The 24,933-nt window shown below is 40.7% G+C and overlaps 1 protein-coding gene across 1 annotated transcript in view; it reads left to right on the forward strand.

Annotated features, from left to right (window-relative positions):
- PEX14 (peroxisomal biogenesis factor 14) overlaps nucleotides 1–24,933 on the forward strand; it is an 80,736-nt gene that overhangs the window by 35,959 nt on the left and 19,844 nt on the right. The window contains exon 3 of the mRNA XM_054085636.1: nucleotides 2,294–2,378. Coding sequence (XP_053941611.1) covers nucleotides 2,294–2,378 — 85 coding nt within the window. The remainder of the gene's footprint in view (nucleotides 1–2,293; nucleotides 2,379–24,933) is intronic.

Here is a 24,933-nt window from a genome sequence, read left to right on the forward strand (position 1 = left end):
AAAACTGATCGTGGACTGTGAGAACGGGCAGAATTTCAGGTCTTCAGGCCCTTTGTGTCCGTGTCTCTGGCTCACTCCGTGTGGGAGGGAGGGTCGAGGAGTTTCTGGAGAAACAAACAAGTAATTATTGTTAGAAGGGAAGTGGTTTTGATATGTTCACATATCTGTTGGTCTGCTCATTTGGGCATCTTTCTTATTCAGCATATTATCTTAAGGTTATTAGTTTGGGTGCTTTAGATTTCTGCATCTGGCATAGCAGGATCAGCACAGTTTAAATCTGTGATTTGCCTGTCACCTGCATTTCAGCTGGAGACTGATCAAGTGCACATAAATGAAACCAAAGTGTACTTTATGTGGGGTGTTTTGCTGTAGTATTTTATGGTTCAAAATTACTGAATGTAAACTTAAGGAAAAAAATGAAGGAAAATAAGAAAAGGAAAAGAATTAGAAATACCCATTCATTTTATCCTCCCAACTTTGAAGTGTGCGGGGACTTCGTCAAATTCCCGTTAAAATAAATATGTCAATTCCATCTCTCTCCCAAATTCATTTATCATGCTTTTTTAAAAGGTGTTTTCTGCTTTACCTGATGTTTAAATTGGATTCGCTCGTTTATGCTGTTCTTTGCTGTATCCCCCATGTTTTTCTTAAATGAATTAGTAATGACAGCGTACTCCATCATACCCTCTCTACAGCCACTTTAAGGGAAGCCTGGTGATCTAAACCTTTTAACCTATTAAAGATGATTTTCCCCAATTGAATCAGACCCACCACAGGTGTAATAACTAATCATTTAAACTACACCTGCTATTATGTATTTTTAAGCCATTATGCGTGTTGGATAGATGATAATTCATGTTTATTGCATTGTCCAATGGATCCGTTTTGCCTACACTAGCCTGATTAATGTATTTAAAGAAATAAGAGATGCAATTTAAAAGAAAAAAAACATTGATGGAATGCACTGAGGAGTACATTGAAAGTGCCATTAAACCCATCAGAACTCTGCTCTCTGACCAGAAATGCGTAGTTGAAGGGTTTGATTCAAACATGAAGTGAAACTTAGTGATTTCAGTAGTGATGCTGGTTTTTTCCTTCTTTTTCTGCTGTGAAAAGTTCTGAAAACCTTTTTGAAACTGAATTCCAGAAACTGTATTTCAAGATAAACTCTTCAAAACCTACCTAACGTATACCACCATTTGAGGCGGTTTGTGCCACTCTTGGGGAGAAAAACCTCTTCCGTGCATGGTTATTTTTAGCTCTAGAGGAAGGAAGTCATCTTTTCCACTAGTTCGCATGGATGTGTCCACCTCCTAAGTGCTGTTAACAACAGGCAAATTATTCCCCTCGATGCCACAGTCAGAACAGACGCCTTTGTATAAAAGTGAAGTGAATCGTCTCTTTTTCACTGTGCAGCAACACGTACTGATGTGTGTAATAGGATAGGAGAGCATGTGAAAAGTTGACCTACCGTATGAAGAAAAAAATCAAATACCTTTCACTGGCACTAAATGGAAATGGAAAAAACTAATGCCACTGTCTTTGATGCCATTGAGTATTATCTCATACTTTAGCCTTTGTTTGAATAAGTGGTTTGTTTTAAGTGCTGTGTAACCTTAAAAAAGGATGTAGAAGTCAATCTTTAGACTGAAGTAATCCGTGATTTCTGCTGCTGTGGAACAGAAATTTAACCACTCCCCTTCACGTGTGTGTCATGAAAAGTGACTTTTTGTGGTATTTTTGTTACGGGATCCAAAACATGTGAAGTTGCTTCTTTTCCAGTCATGACAAGCTGAGGTTTATTTATTGCTTTCAATAAATTAGAATGATGGCAGAAAAGGGCCTTAATCTCTTAGAATTTGTAGGGAGCTTGAAGTCAGGTAGAAAGGAAGCATTCTTCCTAGTGAGCACACTGGTAGGGATCACACGCGTTGTCTCAAGGTTGCCCTCTATAGCAGCACGTAGGCAAGAAGATCACAATATTAAGGGCAGAAACCCCTCAGAGTCTTAATGGCAGGTTTTGTACAGGTTGAGCTGCTCCAACGGTACTTCAACAAGACGCTTCTAGGATGGAAAACTGGAATTGTGTTGTCTGAGTAGATTTGAGCCACAAACTGATGCTTGCTGAACCATTTCTGAAAGTTGGATCGATGTCAAATCCAGACAGTCTCCCTTTGTAGGACGTGACACCTTAATTTGCAGTACAGAATGCATACTGTAAATTAGGAATTTGACCATTCCTAACTTGTATCTTTTCTCTCTTTTCTTTCTCCAATCCTCCTACCCTCATCAGATTGTGACAGCAGTGAAGTTTTTACAGAATCCACGAGTTCGCCAAAGCCCTATTGCAACCAGAAGAGCATTTCTGAAGAAGAAAGGTATGGAGTCTTAAGTTTGTCCTCTCAGTGATACTGAGGGAGCTTGACTTAGCGTAAAGCCAAAATGTATTGCTAGGGGAAATTAGATGTTAAGGACAAAGCAAGTAAGTAGTCTGTCTCAAAAATAGATTTGAAGTTTGTAAGAAATATCAGTCTCTCTTCCTCCAAACTGACTAGAGCAATATTGTCACCAGATGTGGAATTGTAGAATAGAGAAGACACACTGGAAGTTCTTGGGTTAACTATTATCAGATCTTTTCTTCAATGAGGACAGTTTGGACTTGTGGACCAGTTGGTCAGTTCTACCCTTAGTGACCTTGGTTTTAGAGTGACCAGCTTCTAGGTGAAAAGGTCGAATGTTCCTGAAGAGAGCCAGAGAGAAGAATGAAGGGCGAAGGACTTGGTGGAAGTAAACAAGGTCACATTAAGGTCAAGCTTGGGATCAACCTGACTTTCAGGCTGAAATGGTAAACTACTGACTGAGTTTAGCCCTTTTCTATAGCAGGGATAGAACAGATCCTGACAAGTCCTATATTGTTTTAGACAGATGGAACATACTTTGGACATTGCCTACTGAGAATTTATTTTACTTTCTGACTCATAGCAGAACCATCTTTTGTTCTTTTTTTTTTTTTTCTTTCTGAAGTTTTTAGTCCACAACTTACAGTGCATTTCAGGTGAAGTTCACTCCATGTTATGCTACCCTCCCGGGACCATATTGCTTAGATCCTTACTGCAAGGTGTAAATAATAAGGACAATCTTACCTTGGAGTTAATTACATGCACAAGGAGCACTTTAAGCAGTTGGAATGATACTGAATTGGAATGATACTGAAAATACAAACTCCGAACTTCAGAGGGGATTGACCCACTTATACATTGAAGCCATGAGTACTTCAGGGTGCATCAAATTCTGTAGTTAAAGATCTTGAGTTTTGGAAAGTAGGGAAACCTATGAAATACATGTTGTGTTGTGTTGTGTTATGTTGTGTTACTCTGTTTGGGTTTATGAGCTGTATGTTGAGATGCCTGAGAACTGATGTCGTGAGATGGACAGTTGAAGTATGTGCACAACTGCTCATCTTGAATAACAAAGGACCTAGAAGGGAATGGCAGGCTTGTCTTTTAGCAATTATGTCATCACATGGGTACATGATGTGATGTTCATGGGTACGTCATTCTGAGTGTGGTCCTCACAATGCTTGTCATAGTGCTCGTTAGAGAACGTTCCAATCACATAGATACGTCGCTTGCCCTGCCTTGCCATCAGGATGGCATTAAAATTTGGAGCCTTTTGGCCGCTCTGCTCCATGAGTTTTTCCTTGAAATATGTGGACCTACAGGGAGTAATTAATCATAAAAGCTTGGGGATTTCAGCTCTATCATCGAAGCAATGAAGCAAGGGAAAGCTGAGCCTAAAAGCTGTGCTGATTACCCGGGGTAACCTGATACAAAATCTATTGTTGCCGAGAGATCCTTAGCCCCGAGTATATCGTGCAATATTATAACTGCCTGATCTTCTTCTGTGCTGACAATGACCAGTTATTCCTCATTTTCTCTCTCAACACAGCTGGGTTAGAATTTCATTTGCAGAAGGTATTTAGAGCAATTTAGAGACAAATGTCTCTAGTGTTTGCTCTGCACTTCCCCACCGCAGGCTTTGCTGAACAGTTTTTAGTATCAGGAGCTCCATCTAATCTGTTTAATTTTAATAAATCCCTGACTGGGAAAAGAGGAAGGGTGGGGAGATGGAGGCACATAGAAACTGTGGCCCGTCTAATACTTCTTGTGTATTACTTGGCTAATAATTACTAAAGACCAGAAATGGTTTGGTAGAGCTGTTTGTTTGTTCCTGTTTGTTAATTAGCCCTCCTTCCCTTTGTGCTAATTGTTTGTTTGAAAACTTAACAGTAGGAAATAGGAAAGAGCTGGGTCCAGTAGTGCCTGTACCCAGCAGTCACTGAAAATATGACCATATGGAACTGACCGCACAGCTTAGAACATGACCTCTGTTCAGTGCTCAAGAGCAGAAGGTCTGTACTGTCATGGTGCCTATGTATTCTAGCAGATGGAGGCAATTATTCTTGAAATGTATATGTCGTAGCTAGTTTAGTCCTGAGTAAATGAGAGAGTACTCAACTTGGTAGGCTAGTCCCCCTGTCCTCCAATATACAGTCATTGTCATCCCAATAATAATGTTGCTGCCCCATTTCACAGAGAGTTAGTCTGTCTGGTAGAGGAGTCCTCACTGGCAGTCAAATAAACATTTTCTGTAGAGAAACCATTTCTGTTACAAGAGTCTCTTTTAAAATTGTCTTTGTACAAAAGAATGCAGAAATATCCTTGTGTTTTTTCGCAGCTAGTCTGATCCAAGTTTCTTCAAGCTGAAAATGTAGTAGAAGGTCTTTTTATGGACCCCAGAGGTATTTCAGTGAAGTATACTCTTCCTGTCTATAGGTAGTTGTACACCATATGTGAACTTCTCTTTTGTTACATACATGGAATCATACAGGCAAGGTCTGTGACTCCTCACTGAGTCTGGTTAAAACCTCCTGCAGTGGAGAAGGTGGTGCTGGATCATCTTGCGTCTGTGAATGCAGGGGGAAAATACCATGTCCTCCTCCTGCAGGAGCCTTCCACTACCCTGTACAGCCTGTGTAAGCAGCAGGGATAGAACTGGAGTGTTAGCAGTGGGTGAGCCTTCATGTCCTGCAATCCCAACTTTGCCCAAGAAATTTCAGTTCTGAGACTTGCAGAGATGGTTCTGCCTGGAATTATGATTTTTTCTTCTTTTTTTTGTGTCTCCTTCCTGAAAAAAAAGGCCAATCAAATTTTGTTTCAATTTAATATTATTTAACATTTAATATAGGAACTGAGTTTTGTTTAATACATTTCAGTGCAGTGAGAAATTAAAGTTTCTTAAGGATCATCAGCTGGACTGGGTTTGGTTTCTTGTGAAACAGTAGTTGCAGAGGCTGAAAGTAGACTTTCCTGGTTACTCGCAGGTCAGGGCTTTGTTGAACTGCGCTATCTGGAACATGAGATGATAGCGTTGATGACAGTTGGGAGAGCGAGGGTGTCTTAGATTTGTGAAAGGCCTTTCAAAAGTTGGATGAGATTTCTCTGTTGTCTTAAGCACTTTTAAACTCCCAAATACAGAGGCATTAATGAGAAACACGAAGTTATTAGAATCATTTATCATTTTCTTTGAAGCTTACACTGGCATTTTGTGTAATTTATGACATTTCCTCCTTTTTATCATGAACTTCTTCAGATGAAGGGAAAAACAGCTGTTTCCCCTCAGAGTATCTGAAAGAAAAGAAAGGAAGAAAAGACGCTGTTTGTTTTTTGTCCAAGTCGCTGATTCTGCTGATGACATGCCACAGAATCAGCGGCGCCTTGGGAGTAATTAGACAGCATGTGGGGTTTAAACCCTTGTGGAAATGCGTCTGTCATCTAACTGTTGTGCCTCAGATGTCCTGTAGTGCTCAGTTACCCATCCGGTAACTCCTGTGTCTTGTTAATTTTGTGTACTCTGAATCTGTAACTTCTGGCAAGATAGAGAAAGGGGCTGGAAATGCACTCTCTGTGTGGAGCTCTGGTTTACCGGGTGCTAGTCTTTTGGGGCAGGTAAGGGAAGAACTGTTAAGTTACAGACTTATTGTGCAATCTTGGTTGAAGAACTTCTTCCTTAGTTACTTATTCTCTTCATCTATAAAATGAGTACAGTAATACCTTCCCAGAGTGGGATTCGGGGAATGGACAAAAGCATTTGAGGAGCTCAGAAATTATAGTGATGGGAGAACAGAAGTGCATTACGGCAAGTAAATGTGTAATTGTTGAGATATATTGGGAAAATGTCCACGCATAAGGTTGGGCAGTCTGCCGGGCATATGCTACGTGGATTGGTCTTTGGTGTGTATATGTAATAAAGTGGGCTACGTGCTTCCAAAAGCAGTCGCTCTCTTGGCTTGGTGAGATGCGTTGAAGATTGTTGGAAGCATTGCCCTGTTACGTGTTGTATCTACTAATCTGTTTCATTACTTTGACTGCTAGGAAGTGAGTTACTACACAAGGTTTTCCTGTAAGGCTTGCACAGTTTTTCACAGTGCATCAGAGTTTCAGAAAATTTTGCCAGTGTCAAGATGCCAGACCATGATGATTTCTGAAGAGATGAGTGAATTATTTAATTGCACATAGCCATTCCCAGCTCAAATACACTTGATTCACTGGAAACAAATGCTGTCAGCCCCAGAACCTCCAGTAAAAAAATGACTTAAATTTCTTCCTCTTTCTGTAGTCTGCATTCTTGCAAATTGAACCCCTGTCTTTCCTTCTTTGCCAAAGAAACCCACGTGGATCACCTTGAGAACCTGAGCGAAGGGGGCACAACCCACTGCTGGAGGGCTTTAAAGGAAGTAAATTCTTCAGCAGATTTCAATTTAACACTCTTTTATTACTTTTCTTTTTTATAATTTAAGTCCATTTCATGAGGCAGTTTGCATGTCCTTGAATGAAATCTCGTTACCATGAAAGCTTTTTTAGCATTGATTTCATAACAGTCTTAATTTAATAGTGCCATCATTACTCAGAAGCCCTGAGAGTGAGGCCCTAGCTTTCCAGGTCACTGACCTTTTAATTACAAACCTTGTTCTGATGGCCAGGTTATCGACTGGACGGCTACCAACTCCTGCCCCCAGCATGGAGATGAAAATAACTGCCTTTCCTCCCCCGCTTCCAGAAAAGGGAGGAAAAGAAAAGTAACCTCTTGTGTTTCCAAAATTAATTTTCTCCTTCGGCCTTTCTTTGTAATTAATTCCTTAACGTGTCTCAGTGAAGCTCAAACAGTTTTTACAAAGCTTTTCCTAGTGAAGAAAATGCAATGCAAGCCAATAGAGTCCAGAGACAACTCATACAAAAAAATACACTTAGTAACCTGTACTGTCCAAATACCCCTTTGGGACAAATTTCTGTGGCCCTCCAAACTGTATGCTTTTCTAGAAAGGACCACATTTGATACAAGAATGTGTGGTTAGGCCGTAAGTATAGACTGTTGAAGGAATGCTGGACAACTTGTCCTTCTCTCCAGAGCTGCTGGCAGGATGTGGATTTCAGAGATGATGAAGGGTGTGAGCGAATGCCTATCCTGTTTTGTACTTGCAGATCTGGTAACTTGTTTTCTAGCTGTCTGGTGTGTGTTCTACACCCAGTGTCTGCACAGACCTTTGCACTTGCAAAGCTCCAAGTGAGACCGGGAACTCAGATACCGATAACAAAAAATTACTGCAAGAATATTCTTAGGTGTTTGAAGCATCTGGAACAAATTACTGTAACACACAGTGAGAGAAAGTTCACTATCATAGATAGAACCTGGCAGGGTGAGCTTTCTGATTATTACGGAAGTCTGGAACAGGTGTTCAAGTAGCATAAAGTCAGTCCAGCAGCTTGTGAGACTTACAGAAATGACTGTACAGGTTAAACAGAAGTCAGTGCATTCTACGTTTTCATAGTGCATCATATCCAGTAACCACTGAAACTTTGCAGCTATTTGCATGGAGCATGTCTGACGGTGTGTATAGGGTTATCTAGATCTCACCGTGCTCTCCACCAAAAAGCATCCACCTCTCAGGTAGAGGACAGCAGCTGCTTAGCATCACTACATGGATTTTAGGAAAGGAAATGAAGAGTACTTTATCAAAGTGATCTTGCAGAGGAAGCTTTAGGGATAGAGAGTGTACTTACTGAGTAACAATTTACTCGGATTCTTGAAAAGCACTATGGGATACTAATTAAATAATTCCTAAAGATGCCTAGGTCCCTCTTTATGACTTTGAAAGACAGAGGTGCCTTATAATATTTTGCTTATTTTGCTGAAGAAAAATATGTTCTATGCTTGCTCATGCCACCAGTTTGTGCTTCCAGTGCTGCCCATCCAAGTTTTGGGTCAGTACAACTCTGCGTAAATAGGGAAATATGCTTGTTTCCCAGTGAACTTATTAGGAATCTGAAGAATGAAAAGTGAGACAATGAATGCTTTCGTTGCTAACTCACCACAGTTCCTATCTGAATCGGCAGTATCGTGGTCACATCCGTTCCTGGCACTCTGCTATGCTTGCCCAGTGCTGATAATGTTCGACGTACAGGGAAGATTTCCACTGCTGGAGTGTCGTAATCCAGAACAATAAATGCGCTCATGATCCAGAAATTAGTTCTACATTTCTGTATTTTGTATTAGCTGCCTTCTTTTTTCTTCCTGAAAATGATTGAGAAGCTCTATCCATCTGCTGTGAAGATGTCTCCCTGTCCTGCCAGTCTTCCATCTGCGTATCTGTCACTTGCTGTTCAGTACCAGCCTATTCATCACGCTGACTCTTCCTCTATCAATTTTACTACTGTTTGTGCTATCTGAACTTGTCGTGAGCTTTGCAGGTTTTTTGGGCTTCTTTGGCAAGAAGAGACCTGCAGCAGTAGTGCTAACAAATGCGATTAACTGATCAACCCTAGGACATCCTGGAGAGGCAGATAGGGCTACTCTTTGGAGCTGTCAGGGGGGTTGGAGGAAAGTCTTTATAGTTGACAGACAGCCTTTGCTGTTCTTCCCCGAGATTTCAAAGGAAGCTTGGGAAAAGTAGTCTATTTAGTTCCTATCCACATGGAGCAGCCGGCTCCTAGCTCATCTTTGGCTTTTGTCCCAGTCACTGGCGATTCAGGAGAGGGCAGAAAAGCACCTGACATTAGTTCAGGCATAACTAGCCACATGGTGCAGTGAACAGAGGCAGGCAGCCCTTTGGTTTTCCTACCTTTTGATGTTTCTAATAGCTAGATGATTAAGAAAAATGCGCACATGCCGCATTTGATAGAAGCTATGGTTACTTACAAGTGAGTTTATTATTTTAGAAGAATATGGTACTCAGTGTATGTTTCATTGTCTTATAAAAATTGGTTTTTATAGCTCAGTGGTCTCTAGAAACTAGGTTGAACAATACATTTCTGTCACAGTGGAAATTCTGTGATTTGGAAGTTTGTTTTCGTATTAAATAGGGATTAACATTTAAAATCACAGATTTTTCTTAAAAAATTAAGTATTATAGACCGGTCAGATCACTCTGCATTGATTAGATCGCAGTCTTTAATATTGTAACTGTTAATAAAAAGATTGTTACAATAACATAATATCTACCATAATCGTACAGTGAAAATATTTGAAAAAATTGATTTTGAATTGCTATGAAGTAATTACTTATCTCCAGGACATTTGGGGTTTTTTAAGAAACGCTTTCTGTATGAAAAAAATTGTGTCCTAGAAATTTGTTAATGAGCTCTACTTGGAACTAAAGAATTGTTCCGTAGAATTGCTTTTCACTAGCAGGAAAGCACATCATTGTTGTTACCAGGTAGTTCCAACAAGCTTGTCTTCTTGCGCTGTTTTATACTTGCATGTTTGGCTGGAATCCTCTAAACTGGTGGCTCTGACCTCAGGGTGTTGCTGACATGAGGGAAGAGTCCTACACCGGCCTTTTTAAAGGGAGTAGAAGATAAGAAGTCATGGAAAAGTTATGGCTTACTAATCTTCACAATGTATTGGTTAAGCAAGATTATTTTAAAGGGCTTTGATATGAGCTCTGGTGTTCAGTATTAAATACATGGACATCTCGGTGACTTTCTCTTTGGTTTCTGTGTGACGTGTTGAGAAGGTGCATCACCAGCAGGACCCCTTTAATGTTTAATCATGTTGTGGAGAAGACATTGAGGAAGCAACTCTCAAATATTACATCCTCTAAATACCTTTACGCGTGTATGTGTTCTGTAACAGAGGAGACAGGTCACATTAGTGACTCTCTCACTCTGGGCTCAACCTGCAGTGATCTTGAACTATTTAGATCCATACTCCACAGAAGTAGAGAGGTGATTCATTTTGAGTACACTGGATAAACAGTCTGCTACATCTCCTGTTTCTAGAGGCCACAGAATTCCTCACAATTTCAGAGAACAGTCCAGAATCACCTTTGCTGTGTTTTCATAGCTTGAAAATTTTATTAATAAATTGGAACAGGCTGGTTTGGTGCCCGGGAAGTTGTGCATGCTACAAAATATTCGTTGTAAGCTTAATTTTAACAAATAATTGGAATGTCATGGGTTTAATGATGTCTCTCCACTTGGCGATCTGACAGTAACTATGTAATGTAAAAGAGCCGTTAAAAATGGCTTTGCAAAATTAACTCCGTTGCTCACTGAGTGTGTTTTGAGTCATATCTGCCTTGTTTACTGCCAAAATAATATTTCCATTCCTGGTAGTATTGAAAAACCAATATGATTACAGCAGAGTGAGTTGAAGTCTATTCTAGAAGACAATACTAAAATAGTCAGTTATATTCTGAGTCCTGGAATTGTTAGCCTTTGTGATGCGCAGAAAAGACCCAGACCCTAAGACTGACTTGTAAATGCAATAATTTATTTATCATGTTTTTGAGTGAAAGTCGATGCAGAGTGCCAAAAGAAAGTCACTTCTGTAGTTACAATCTAAGAGCAGGCACTGGAGATCTGAGATATGACTACTTGCTTGGCTTTGGGCAAGTTACAGCAGGTTCTTAGCTTGCCCATCTATAAAATTGGGTTAATTACCACTTTTGCATTATTGACTTAGTAAGATTTATGTTAGCTATGTTTATAAACTGCTTTGATATGCTTGTGTTGGAGTTCTTGGTGCTGCAGCCTGTGGTTTTTGAAGTTGCTTGCTCCAGTAAAAACCACACTTGCAGGGAGGCCGAGAATTTCCTTCCATCAGCTGCATATGGGAGGGGAGAGCTGCAAGCTTTAGAATGTCAGGATGTCAAAGCTCAGGCAGATTGCGTGCAATCCTAATCCAGCCCTGCAGCTTTGACCTTTGAAGCAAACTTCACCCTGAGACAGTTGAAGAAATCTCTGTATTTGCATAAAAATATTATTGTGATAGAAGGAATTTGCTCTTTGTGGTCATCCAGCCCAGGGTTTCTCCACACTCTTCCTGGAGCAGGGAATTCAGTTCATCCGCACTGCGACTGAACCTGGTATTCTAAGCCTGAAGAGACAGCCTTCTCTCTTGGGGCTAAAACAAGGGGTGTCATTAGGAGTGTTGCTGTTCTGTTGAAATCTGTCTCAGACCTGATGATACTTTCCTGCTAGGAAAGATAAAATAAGTTCCTGTGTGAGGTAATTCTCTAGATTCTCTCAGACAACACATCTGCCCTGTTTAAAACCATGTCCAGGGTGCCCACGAACATGAAATCCAACTATTTGCTTTGCTGCTACACACAGTTCCCTCTTAATTTTAATCTGGAGTGTAATCATTCTTTCATTAGCTATAAGGAGAATTTAGCCTTTGGTTCATTCTTTCCTGTTCTTTCTGATGGAACCTGGTCCAGATGAGGCTGCGCTCCCCTAGGAGGAGAGCAGAGATTTCATTCTCAATGAAATCTGAGGCTCTCTGAAGGAAAGCTGTTGACTTTGTCATACAGTGCAAATGTGCATTGCTTTTAGCAAGACAATAAAGGGTAAATGGGGTGATCTCTGCTCCTGTGGAGAGGTCGGGTGGTTACATTACACAATCTTCTGGAGCATCTTGCAGCAAATACATGGGTTATATTAAAAGTTGCAATCATATCATTTTTTAAAAGTAAATTGCTGACCTTATGCAGTGGAATCAGCTTTATTGAATTTCGCCAAAAATGCGTTTATAATCCCCCCGCCCCCGCATACACATGATATTCATGTCCTTGCTGCCCATGTGGAAATGTCCCTTTTTATGGTGATAAAATTAAATTTGTCTTTGTCTCTGCCTAGCCTCACCTTTTAAGATTCCAGCCTTAAGAGACACCAGTGGATATCTGTACCAGAGAATGAAGATGGGCAATATCCCTGCATGGATGGCTGCCTGATTGTGAGCCAACTACCACGTAACAAATAAATAAGCTTTTCACATTTAGAGGACAAATAAAGCTGAGGAGAGGTGTAATATGGGTATTTTTCTGCAAGTGTTGTGCCTTAGCATAAGTAAGAATTTAGACTTGGAAGTATTTATGCTTTGCTTCTGTTATTTTTTTCTAATTGCAACTCAATATGAAATATACAATCCACAAATAATTATTGTGCTGCTCAGGTAATACAGTGTTGCATGTCCTCCTTCAGTAATAACTAACCATAAAGCCCTCTCATCTTTGGCCACCCTACAGCCTCCTTCCTGAATTCTTTTGAGACAAAAAGGTGTTTTGGAGCACACTCCAGAATTTAATGAACATATATCACACACTTCTGTAGCATTTTCCATATCCAAAGTACTCTACAAATATTAACTGATTAAGCTAGTGACACCTTTTGTGGAATGGCAAGATTATAAGATTAATTCACTGTGCTTCTAATTACATTTTATCTTCTTGGTTAAACTCCTACATTCCTCAAACAGTTTGTAAACTCCAAATTTCAGTGGGAAACTGAGAGAATACCATCCCCATTTTAGATGGGGAAACTGAGTCAGATGGATTAAGAACAGTTAGAAGATCAGTCAGACCTGCAGTCATATACATATATATACAAATATAACCTTACTGTGCCATACTGTCAGTGTAACATGCTGATGTTTACAGCATTTTCAGTAAAATTACTCAAAGTGGTTTTGTGTTTATTCTCTCCAGGCCCCAGCTGCCTGACGAGGGGGGAGGTTAAGCTAGCTTTATTCAGTAAAATCAATGCAAACCATCTGAGTAAACGGAGGGGCAGCTTGGCTTCTGCAGTTTTAGCATGAATCCCTTCTTACAGCATCTCCCCCAGCCTGTCTTCCTTTTCATGTAGCGTTTAAAAGGGTAGTTGCTCAGAGCTATAGAGAGGAATATCAGAGTATCATTTCTTCTGCTTTTCAAGTAACCAGGAGAATGCAGCTGTTAAACTCAGAAATATAAAATACATGTTTAAAAGATGACTCTGTATGTGTTTAAAAAAGAGAGCGAGAGAGGATTCAAGGGAACCAAAAAATAGCAGCTTCCATTACTGTAATTAAATGGCAGCATTTAACCTATCAGGCCGTTGCGTGTATGTGAGAGACGAGCAGGGAGCTGCATTTGAAATGATCACTGTCTTCCTTGGGGGATAGAGTAGTTAAATAATTTGTTTGTGAGGTGTGAGTTCAGTGTCGGGTAAAGCAAGTGCTTGCGTGTGTGTATCTCAAGCTCGGGATGGCTGTGTTTGCTGAGAACACCCTGGAGGTCGGTATTTACTGGCACGTGCCCTGTCACTAGGAACACAAGCTGCTCTTGCCCATTTGTCAGGTTATCTGCAGAGTCAGGGCCTAACCTGGCCCCAGAGATTGCCTCATAAAAGAAGAGCTTCTTTCACGCTAGGCCACCTGAGACAGCCAGGAGTAGCAGTGAAAGAAAACCAGGCAGGAAATGGGAGAAGAAAAGAATTGGAGTCTTTTGGTGAACTTCACCTGCTGCAGTGGGTTGTTCTATGTGGTCGTTGGACTTGGCGCTCTGGGGTGTGGGTGCTGCGTCATCCTTGGGGGAGCAAGGGCGAAGCTGCTGCTCAGAGGCTTGTCCCTTCAACAGCACTGCTGCCCCTGCAACAGCGTTCCCCCTCTGCGTGGTGTGATTCCTGTGCTTCCAGACTGAAGTGTGCAAAATGATGTAGGGAGAGAGCGGTCTGCAGAGTGCGTCCTTGGCCCTTTGTCACTGACCCCGACTCCGTGAAAAGCTCTTTAGCACTCCTGCGTAATGCTGCTGATTCACCTTTTGGTATCTCAGGAAGGAGACATGTTCTTCTGTTGTGCCCCAAAGGGAATATCTTCCCATTTTTATTCAGTCCCTTTTCATTTGTGAGGCGATTATTTTGTGTAGGGGATATTTCCTAGTCCTCAACTCCAAGAGCAATCCTCATACAGTATGAGTTGATACCAGTGGGAAGTTTTTCAGCTGCCTCACCTACTGAGATCTGACTTGTGTTATGTTGCAGCAACATGCCCATAAACGTCCTTTAATCTTCACTCTGTTTCTGTGTGAATTCTGTGTAACCACTCCCATTTTAACTCCTGGGCTGGAACTTCTGTGAGGCACTAGGAGACGCGAGTCAGTGTTAAAAAAAAAGAGATGTTTCAGTATTTCTGTTTTGCACATTCAACCGCAGCGGATGGATTTTGAGGGCGGCACCTGGCCAAAATGAGACCAGAGAAAGCAGTGTATTTTAGCACCCAGTCAAAGCAAAAGAGTGAATTTGAGTCGTCGTGTAGTTTGGTAATAGTTAGAAACCTGGACTTATTTCCAGTGATGATCTGTAAGCACAAAAAGGAAAAATATATATAACGTATATATAGATTCTCAAACCTGCCTGTTAGGCTTCATACCTGATAATTGGCACTGTCAGTCTCCGGCGTTTTATGAAGGATATTGTGAAATACTATTCCTGTTTTACAGATGTAGAAACTGAGGCAGATGGAGGTTAGATGACCTCCACAAGGTCAATAGCAAGGCTGGGAATAGAACCCAAATGTGTAGAGGCTTTTTATTATACTAATAAGGAAACTCTGGAGGTGTGTTTGGCATGGTAATCGGAACCCTAGAGAACCGGAGGCAGTTAGATGTTCTGTGCATGTCCCGAGGGACCAATGATGAAACTCCTTTTCTACCTTACCACTCCAGTTCTCCGTGTGTGGTCACACCATAGTTTTTCCACCACTTAACCTCGTTATTTTTAGTATCGTTAGCATTAGTCGTCCTTTGGACATTTAATCCAGACTTCAGAACTCTGCAGAGCTGTTGTAGGCCCATGGGAAGAAAAAACCTAACAATAAACAAAGCAAAAGATGGAAAATGATCTTTTGAAATTTCTGCTATTTTGTTGATTTGTACCCTAATGCTTTTTGTCTTCGCTCTTCTTTTATCACGAAGGGCCCTGCTTGAATGTGTAATCTTGGTTTCTTAAAAGTTCATTTGCTATTGTTTCTTTCTTCTCCACCCAAGATTAACATCCTGTGTGATGACATAGATGGTTGTTGTCTAAATGGATGCGTTGTAACCAACAAAACTCTGAAGGGTGGGTGGAGAAATATTTATACAGTTGTGTTAAAACTTACAAAGTAGGTTTGCCTTTTAAACAGAAGGTATTTCAACACGGTTATTGGCAGCATCAGCCTTTAATTTTACAGGTGGCTAGCTTTGTAGTAGCATTCTGCAAACAATATTTTAATGGCATGTAAAAAAAGTTCTCTAAAACAAAAGAAAGAAGAACGAAGGTAATTTATAATCTGTAATGAATACTTGCTGACATATCTGTTTATAATACTGTATTAGCATCTCCAGCTTTCTGGGGGAAGTGCAAACCAGATTTACCTGAAACATTTGTGCCATAATAATCAAATATGCAGTATTTAGATGTATTTTTCTTAATTGAGCTTATCTTATAACTGCAGTGATAGCTGACACCTAGGTGTCTAACATTGATTGCACTTCATAGAAACTGGGTTAGAGGAGCAAAAATGCTCTAAAATGCTGAGAGAAAATACCTGTAAAAAAGTAAATAAGGACTTAAACTTCTGTGTTCACAGCTCTTTACCCAGCATTTAGTGTCTTTAGATTTTTATGGTTTTTTCCATGCGTGCTTCCATGTATTTTTACATTTTCTTAGAAACACACAGCTGTAGCTGCTGTTCCCTGTGCTTCTGACAGAGAGAACGCACAGTGTGCGCTGTCGTACTGCGTGCTCAGTGCTCTGTTCTGTGTGCTTTTCAAACACTAGAAGTTCATTTCATGTACACATTATATGATTTTCATGTGATAAGTCTGGACTAATGGGTTTAGTTTGCTACTTTCTGAAGTTTTAAAGTTTTGACAGTAAAAAGCAAATACCATTGAGGGAAGTTGTTCTTTGTGTCACAGTTAATCTTAGTCTGCAGAGGCTGCTCTCTGATGGGTGTTGTCTAATGTAGAAACATCCAGATGCTCTTGGTAGTGTAAGTGGGGCAATCGGTAATTCTGGGGTAATACAAGGAGCTTCAGGAGAGACTTTCTTATTCTTCTGTATAACACCAAGTCATCCTTCAGATATGCTGACAAATCTGGTTAAAGAATTCATTATGATAGCTTGAAATTGCTGTTTTTTTACACAATTCCTTTCTTTTGAACTCACAGTTGGGGAAAAAAGAGAGTTTGGTTCTGGAGTTGCAGTCCAGTCCAGTTGGAGCAGATCAGCAGTGACTTCTTTGCTGGAGTTATTCCACCTGGGGGCAGATCTGCTAGGTCAAATCTAATACGACCATATTCAGGCCCACACCACTGAAAGGCTTGATTATCCTTTGCTGCAATCGAAAAGGAGGTGCTACAGGTGTCTCGTCACTGCAGATCCTCCAGACCAGCTTCTTCTACTTCAGTGCCAGAATTCTTGTGATGTGCTGGTTCAAGTTGGTGGAAATACAGTTTAAAATTGGAGTTCCAAAGGTTGATCAAAACCAAACCTCTTATATTGCCAGTGTTTTACCTTACCCGAAGACAACCTCTGCCTTTCTCCTTAGAAACTCCTGAAGATGTTATCACAGATCAAAGAGTAGCCAAAGGCCAATTCTTTTGTCACTATTGCTCAACAAGCTACTTAACAAAATATTCCTCTTTCACACAAAGTGGATGGATCACGAATGTTTTCTGACAGTGCTGTTTTAAAAATTTGAGGTAAGTTTTGATAATGAAGTTCACTTCTGACGTTTTTGAAGTGCCCTGTACTGAACTGTTCTACTTTTGGAAATGCACCTGTAGAAGATAATGTCCTCTCACCTTTATAGAATGTTTTTGTTGCATTTCCCGGTTTAATAGAAAGGAAATTTTGTAGGCCTGCTGTGTACTCTGGGTAAGTTCCTTCATTTATGAGTACAGTGTTTTCTTCCCAACCTGCCTTTCCTTCACATACAGTGTTGGAGGCTTTGGGTCTCACTGCTTTGACTCTGTTTCTGCACAGTATGTGGCATAATACCTGCACAGTGAATGCCTTTTGAGGTCACTGCGGAGTCTTATAATGCCAGTAATGTGGATTAGGAACCATCACCACGAGACTTTGTCTTTGCAGGAATAACAGCAAGCATTTACAGATCACAGGTTGGGTACACTTGGAAACTTACCCGCTTAGTGTATCTAACTTGTTTTCCAAGTTGTCAGTAGTGGTAATAAATGATGACAGCACCATGGTTACTAGAGTAGCGTCCCTTCCATTATCTGGATTTTCTGTCACATGTGGGTTTCTTTTAAACAAATGTCAGAACCTTGTTTGTGTTCTTTTCCTGATAAACTACCATGGAATTGGCATCTTGGTCTTCAAAGCCTTGAAACCCCAAGGTAGATATTAATTAGAAATCATTTCAAATACGCAGAGGTTTTGGTTCTCTGCGTAGTGTTCTCGCATCATGTACTGGCTGAATTTGATGTCCTGTGTTCCTGTGTTCCAGCATTGACTTCCAGCTATAGTCACATGCATTGCCTCTTCAGCAGTAGTGGTGCAGTAGACAGGTGGACTTCCCTACCCTTGTCCACTCAAAAGAGGCTTTCTATCTGGCATGGTAATAGAAAGGAAAAGCTGAAGGCAAGAGACCTAAAAAAAACCAAACCCATAGATGACAATGAAATGAAATCTCCCCCTATTTTTAGAAGGAGAGATTTTTATTTATGTTACAGAAATAGTTGTTTCTTCTGTCTTTTTGCTGCTCATGGTATTCTTAGAACAACTCTGTAGTAGGCAGATCTTTGGAAGAAGGTATCTGGAATTGGAGTGTTTCTGTGTTTGTTGTGTAGGAATTTAACAGGGCTTTGGAACAAAACTTCTGGTTCTGTAGTTCAGGTTACGGAGGACTTCTGGACATATCTTGCTTGATTCAGAGTCATGTCGCTGTCTGCCTTTTATGTAATTTGAACTTTCTGTAAAGCAAAAATTGTGCCTGTTGAATTACACTGCCTGCTACCTGAAGATTTGGTGTAGATCAGTTAAAAAATGAGGCATCCAAATCCTGCTAACTCTGTGACAGCGCTGCATCAAACAGGACTTTCAGAATCCTGAGTTGGAGCCCCATTATCCAGCCACTTGGTCCTGCATGTTGTTCCTTGTATTCTCCTCTTAGTGCTTTGGCCCCTGAAATACATAACTTAGTATTGGGAGCTTTTGCTTCAGATATCCTTTCCGTTTTTTTCTACGTGGAACAGAGATACCATACTTGATGTAAGCGAGGAGCTTACTTAACAATAGAAGAGGAAGACCTGACCTTTCTTACTACAAGTGAAACTGTATTTTCCCTGCCTTGAAACTAAAGTGAATACATTTTGCGCTGACTTATAATGCTGTGATTTATGCTGTGATATGCTTTGTGATATTACAATGTCCTTTTGCCTTTATGTTTGATTTTTTTTCCCCTCTAATAATTTTTAGGGGGTATGTCATCAGGGAACAGGGGTATTTACCCAAAATACCCATAGGAGAAGGAGGCATTCTCCCTGCTGTCTGCTGCCTTGGAGAAGGATTCCTACACACTTTCTTCCCTCCCATTAATCTTACTGCAATTTTTTTTCTATATCTTTCCTGCTTGGTTTGAAATAGTATTAACAAGGGAGATATTTTTAAATAGAAAGCAACTGGAAGGAAACATATTTCTCTTTCTCTCTCTCATGTGCATACCCATATGTGTTAAAACACAAACGTGAATGAGTGACCAGTAGCAACTTTTTCGTTTTACATTTTGAGCTCCTTATACATAGAAAACTGAGAAGAAAAGTTGTAGTACTTGTTCCTGCTTTTTTTCCATTCCAAGACATGCTAAGCAAATCGCTTGCCCTTTATTATTCAGAGTGAAAATACTTTGATCCAGTTTTCTGAAGACAATACTCATTTCATAAGAATATTTAATCAGTAGAAAATAGGGAGGATTTAGTTTGTTTGTTTAGTATTTAACCAAGTGAATAAGGCAGATTAGGGGAAGGGGGGGTACTGGACCCATAAACAAGGTGATATATAATATTTTTTTTCGTTCTCCTTTTAAATAAATACCGATCAGCTTTATGTTCAGAGACAATAGGAGCCGTTGGCTTAAATTTGCAGTTTACTGTATTTATGGCTGTAATATCAAGGTGCTGCCGTCGTAATTTCATGCCCCAATGAGAAGAGCAAGGTCGAAGCAAATGCTTCCATCGGCATCTGCTAACACACTAACTCATAAACAAGGCCCGGCTGGATCAGGTGGCACGGAATAATACAGGCTAATGAAATACAGCACAGCTTTCCATTACTGTTAGTTTTTACAGTGTCGTCATTACGTGTAATTTATGTTTAAAAAATTCAATTTTATACAAGGCTCTGGGAAATAGGGGTCTGCAGGTCACCCGACGACTTTTAACGGCTCTGAGAGTCCTTATTGCACTCTACTGTTCCAACAAAATGTTAATAATAAATAAAAAAAAAAATCCCTCTTTTACTTTTTCTCTGGTTTGCATATCTTGCTCTGTCTTTTTAATTACAAGTGGCTAAGGGGAGTTTGGGGCTGTAGATGATGTCAGGAGTTATCCCCTTTACTGGTGCTTCCAGAGCGGGGTTACTATCTGCTTGCTTTTCTTTTCTCTGTCTATCAATCACCTGGGGTCCTGTAAATGGAGTAAACACAGCTGAGGAGAGGGAGATACTTAACAACCTCTCTCCCAAACCCTCACCCTCTGACATTGCCCTCCTCTCCTCCATTACACTTCATTTTATTATAGACTCCAAAAAGCTTGGCCAGGAAGAGAAACTGCTGCCAGGCTTATTTATTTATTTAATTTTTTTATAAGGTGTTTTTTTGGTTTTTGTTTTTGTTTTTTTTTAATATTTATTTATTTATCTACTTATTTATTTATTTATCTATGTTATGCCAAAATACTTTTTGTTTTAACCTTTTCCTTACTGGTTGCCTCCCTGTAGTTCTGAGCATTGTACTGTCAGTCAGGTTTTCCTTCCTTATTTTAGTGCTGTGCAACGGAGGTTGGAGCACCTTTATCAGCTCTGATTGCTGCTCAGCCGCCCTGATGGGTTAGAGTATGTAATGTTTCTTAAAGATTGCAATTGCATAATTAACAGTCTTGCAGATGAATAAAGCTGTGAGAATTCAAAGCCCTTTCAGTAACTTTTCAAATTACTTTGATTCCTGCGTTTTTCAGGCTCAGAGTTGAGCCCAGTCCATTTCGCTTTGATCTCTGGGTTCCTTTACACAAAGTTGGAGCTGGAAGCGCAGCAGCAGGATGTTTACATTCAAATACCGTGTGTTAGTATAAGTGAAGGGTAAAAAAGTCAGAGTGATGTTTCTGAGACCTTAGATTTGATTAAAGATGTTGGGTTGGGCTCAGCCTTGTGAAAGCACCATGGACCAAGATGTGTGAAAGAAAATGAATCAGGGGACTGTGCCGTTTTGACCTCAGCTAAGCACAGAGGAGGATACAGCACAAATATTTGGTAGAAGCATCACCCAGCACTGCATGTAACTGACTGAACAGGTGGAATCATTAGTCTGGATCAGATCCCAGAAGGTTTTTATGATGATTCTTTTGAAATGTGGCTACGTTCTTTCTGAGAAGAGTTGACTTCATGGCTTCCAGGAACAGGAGTGTAATGTCATTTCAGGGTGTCTACCAGGAGATCTTCCTTCTGGACATTTGATGCTGTGCCCTTACTTTGGGTAGTCATGTGGTTGTAGCTAAACAATTTGTTCAGTTCTATCTTGTTCTCTGTGTGAGGAAAGCAACAACAGACCCCACCCCCAGCCAGCCCCCCTCTTCTGCCTTTTGTCCCTGCCAAAGGCGAGGGATGATGACTGCTCCTGGAGCTCCACCAGAGTGGTAATAAAGCTGGCTTTGGAAACCCGTGAAAGGAACTTGATTCTTTCCACCAAACTTCCCTATTATGGCAGAATTCTTAATTTCTTCCTAACCAGGAATTTTCTCCCTAAAACTAATGTCTTCAAGTTGTGAAAATGTTGTGTGAATTACTGAATTAGGCAACGCAAGGAGGAATGTGATGAAGAAAAAGATATGCTCAGAGGATGAAGCGGGAAAAGGGCTGTCAGTGAAATGTCAGAGCCTGTGTCAGAGAAGAAGAAAACTTTAGTGTCTCATCTAGTTAAGCTGGATGAATTTCTGGTAAAACAACAGACTGCGACTCACATCTGCTGAGTTTTATTCTCTGTCAGAGGTTCAGTTCTGACCTTGGAGCTCTTCTTGTATCTGTGTGTTTCCTTCCTGATCTGTTAGATGCAGAGTACTCCCTAAGTACTCCTCTACTTCAGAATGGTCTTAAGAGGAACAGGATATTGACGTTGAATTCCTTACATTAAATAGTAGCACATACTATAAAAGGGCCTAAACGTACAGTCAAGTCTTAAAGTTCTTGGGCAAAGGAGCTTTTTATTCAGTACTCAAGGTGCAGCCATCAAGAGATGTTTGTGACAACTCATTTTATTCTCTGACTTGTTCCGATTCTGCTTGCCTACAATTTACAGAGGCTGAGTGATCCCTGAAAACTGAGTGGCAGCAGTGACAATCACAAAAGAGGGTCAGCAAGGACCTCTGAGTGCGAAACAGTCATGGGTGCTGGATTATTCAAATCAACACCCTGAAGCCTGAAAAGGAAATTTTAAGGCTTTGTGAAAATTATGACTGATTCTTTGCAGTGGCTGTGGAGCTGTAGAGGAATGAAATGGATGGTTGGGGGAAGGGAATAGGTTTGCATTCAGTAGGGCTACGAAGACAGTTTCCGTGCATCCTTCTCCTCAGCTCAGTCCTTGCTCAGTACCCTCTGCGGTTAGATTATTCCTTGCAGATAGCAATCAACTGGAAGGAAGTGTGTGTCTAATTTGCATGAGATTATTTAAAACAAAAAAAAAGGTCTGCATTAGTCAGGGTGATGGTAAACAACGCAAAGAGATGCCTTTTATAATATAGCCGTGGCTCAGCTTTCAAAGCCAAATATAATTCACTTGCAATTGGCAGTTTCCTTTATTGTTCCATTTAACCTTTTGCATTCTGCATGGTCTTGATCTCTCTGGGACTCCAGAAGAACCAAAATGTGTGTTTTCCAGAGTGTTGAGAAGCTGGATTTAGAGCAATTCTTCTGTTAAGCTGAGGTGATTTTCTTGACATGCCTATTTGAGAGTTATATTAGACACAAAGCTCCGGTTTTCATGGCACTGCTTTTGCATCCAAGGGGAGCGGTATTATTTTTTGGTTACCAGCTTCCTGCTAGATTAGAACAACAAATGGACTGTGGGTACTTTTTCATATAATGGAGCAATAGGAGGACTGTTGTAAAATAGAGCAAGGTGAGCTATTGGAACAGATGACACTTTGATCTGGTTTAGAAATACCCACTTTCCTATGTAATTAATATGTCGAGGTTGAATAATTTGGGGCATGGAAAACTCGTACTGTGTGCATACATGTGTATGGGTGGTGAATCTGAAAAAAATTCAGTCCAAAGGGGATTTTGATGAGTTTGTTATAATTGCCTGAGGGCAGACCTAGAATATCTTGTACATTTTTGTTAGTGTGTGTGTGAAAAATGACAACCACGAAGACAGGTAGATTTCTGAATCCACGGATGACTGGTTGCAGTGCAGGCTTACTCCGTATATATGCTTGAGGAGTCAGCTGCGGGAGGGTATTCCCTTGATGCTTGGAGGCCAGGATGACAGGGCCTTAAAAACATCTTGATCAGATGAATAAAAAGGAGGCGTTGCAAGGTGAGGACACTCCCAGTCTTCTCTGATGAAAAGTGGCATCTTTTCCATAATGCCACTAGTATTGTGAGCCAGACCACAGCACAAGGCAGCAGAACAGGCTAAGGAAGGAATGAGGATTTTAATTTGCACTAATTTGCTCAGGATTCAAACCAGAATCTCAAACGCAAAATGTTTCCAAGCATTCTGTCATTCACACCAGCTTTTTCTTCACAAGGTTTTCATGGAAATAGTGATACTTGACTGTGTCGCTAGTTTGCAAGACCCGAATAAGCCTAGAAGTGCATTTTATCTGCAAAAGATTTTAGTTTGGTTTTTTTTCTCCAGTGGGTTGAGAATTGAAGGGGCAGTACAGTTAGCAAACAACAAGCATTGTTTCCTGCTCTTTTTGTAGAGTGAAGTATAGATCCTCCATAACTTTTGTGTGCTTCTAAGTGTTAAATATTATCAGATTTTCTCTTTGCGTGGAAATAGAACAAAATTCCTAGTTCTTTTGGGAGCCACGTTTGCAGCCTTCAGGTAATATTTTCTCCATCTTTATGAAATTCCATAGTTGCTAGTGATCTGCAGCATTGGCATCTGTTTGTGCTTTATCCTACATTGGCTAATTAGGAGCTGGCTGAAACAAGTTTCTTTCCGATTAGGACTTTGCTTTTTAACATGGATTAAACACCATAAATAATGCTTTTGTGACTAGAACAGTAGGCTGAGTTGTGTTCATGTGCCTTTTATTACTCTCAGTGCAAGTCTTGTTCCGTACCATTATGTGTGGTTTGGGTTCCTTACTATCTGAGGCGTTCATCAAACAGAAGTAAAGGTGCAATTTTTAGGGGGGCAGGACCAGAGATTGGGAGCCTTGGGTTTCTGGTACTGTATCTGACGCTGACAATATTCTGTTATAGTAGAAAAATCACCCATCTTCTCTGTAGAGTAGACGTAACAGTAACTCACAGGAGCTCATAGCATCTCAATCACGAACAGAGAAAAGATCTGTTCATGGTTATAAAACCTTCTGAATACCAGAAGTGCTGTCAGTGCTTTATGATATTAAATGACAGTTCTGAGTCAGACTTGTGTATTTAGTTCTGGCAATGTTGTTTGTGCTACAGATTATTTTGTCTAGACCCCCAGTGTGCAGTGAAGTTTAAGATCCTGAAAAGAATTCTCAAAAATTAGGTAATGTGCCCAGAAGCCTGACCATTTTCTGAATTGTGTCTCCATGTAATATTTAAGAGCTAAGTGTTCAAAAGGAATAAGTTCAGGAGTGTCATCTACGAGCAATACTTGTGAGGTGGCCCTGTGAGAACCTCATGAAGTTCAACAGGGCCAAGTGCAAGGTCCTGCACCTGGGTCGGAGCAATCCCAAGCACAAATGCAGACTGGGCAGAGAATGGATTGAGAGCAGCCCTGAGGAGAAGGACTTGGGGGTGCTGGTGGATTAGAAGCTCCACACGAGCTGGCAACGTGCGCTGGTAGCGCAGGAAGCCAACTGTGTCCTGGGCAGGATCTGAAGAAGTGTTCAATTCTGGAGTCCTCAGCACAGAAAGGACATGGATTTGTTGGAGCAAATGTAGAGGAAGCCACAAGGATGATCCAAGGGCTGGAGCACTTCCCATGTGAAGACAGGCTGAGAGAGTTGAGGTTGTTCGGCCTGGAGAAGGCTGTGGGGAGACCTCAGAGCAGCCTCCATTACTGAAGGCGGCTCCAGGAAAGCTGGAGAGGGCTCTTTATCAAGGAGTGGAGGGATAGGATGAGGGGGAATAGTTTGAAGCTGGAAGAGGGGAGATTGAGATGAGATCTTCTTAGGAA

Source organism: Cuculus canorus, chromosome 21 (genome assembly GCF_017976375.1).
Source record: "Cuculus canorus isolate bCucCan1 chromosome 21, bCucCan1.pri, whole genome shotgun sequence".
NCBI lineage: Eukaryota > Metazoa > Chordata > Aves > Cuculiformes > Cuculidae > Cuculus > Cuculus canorus.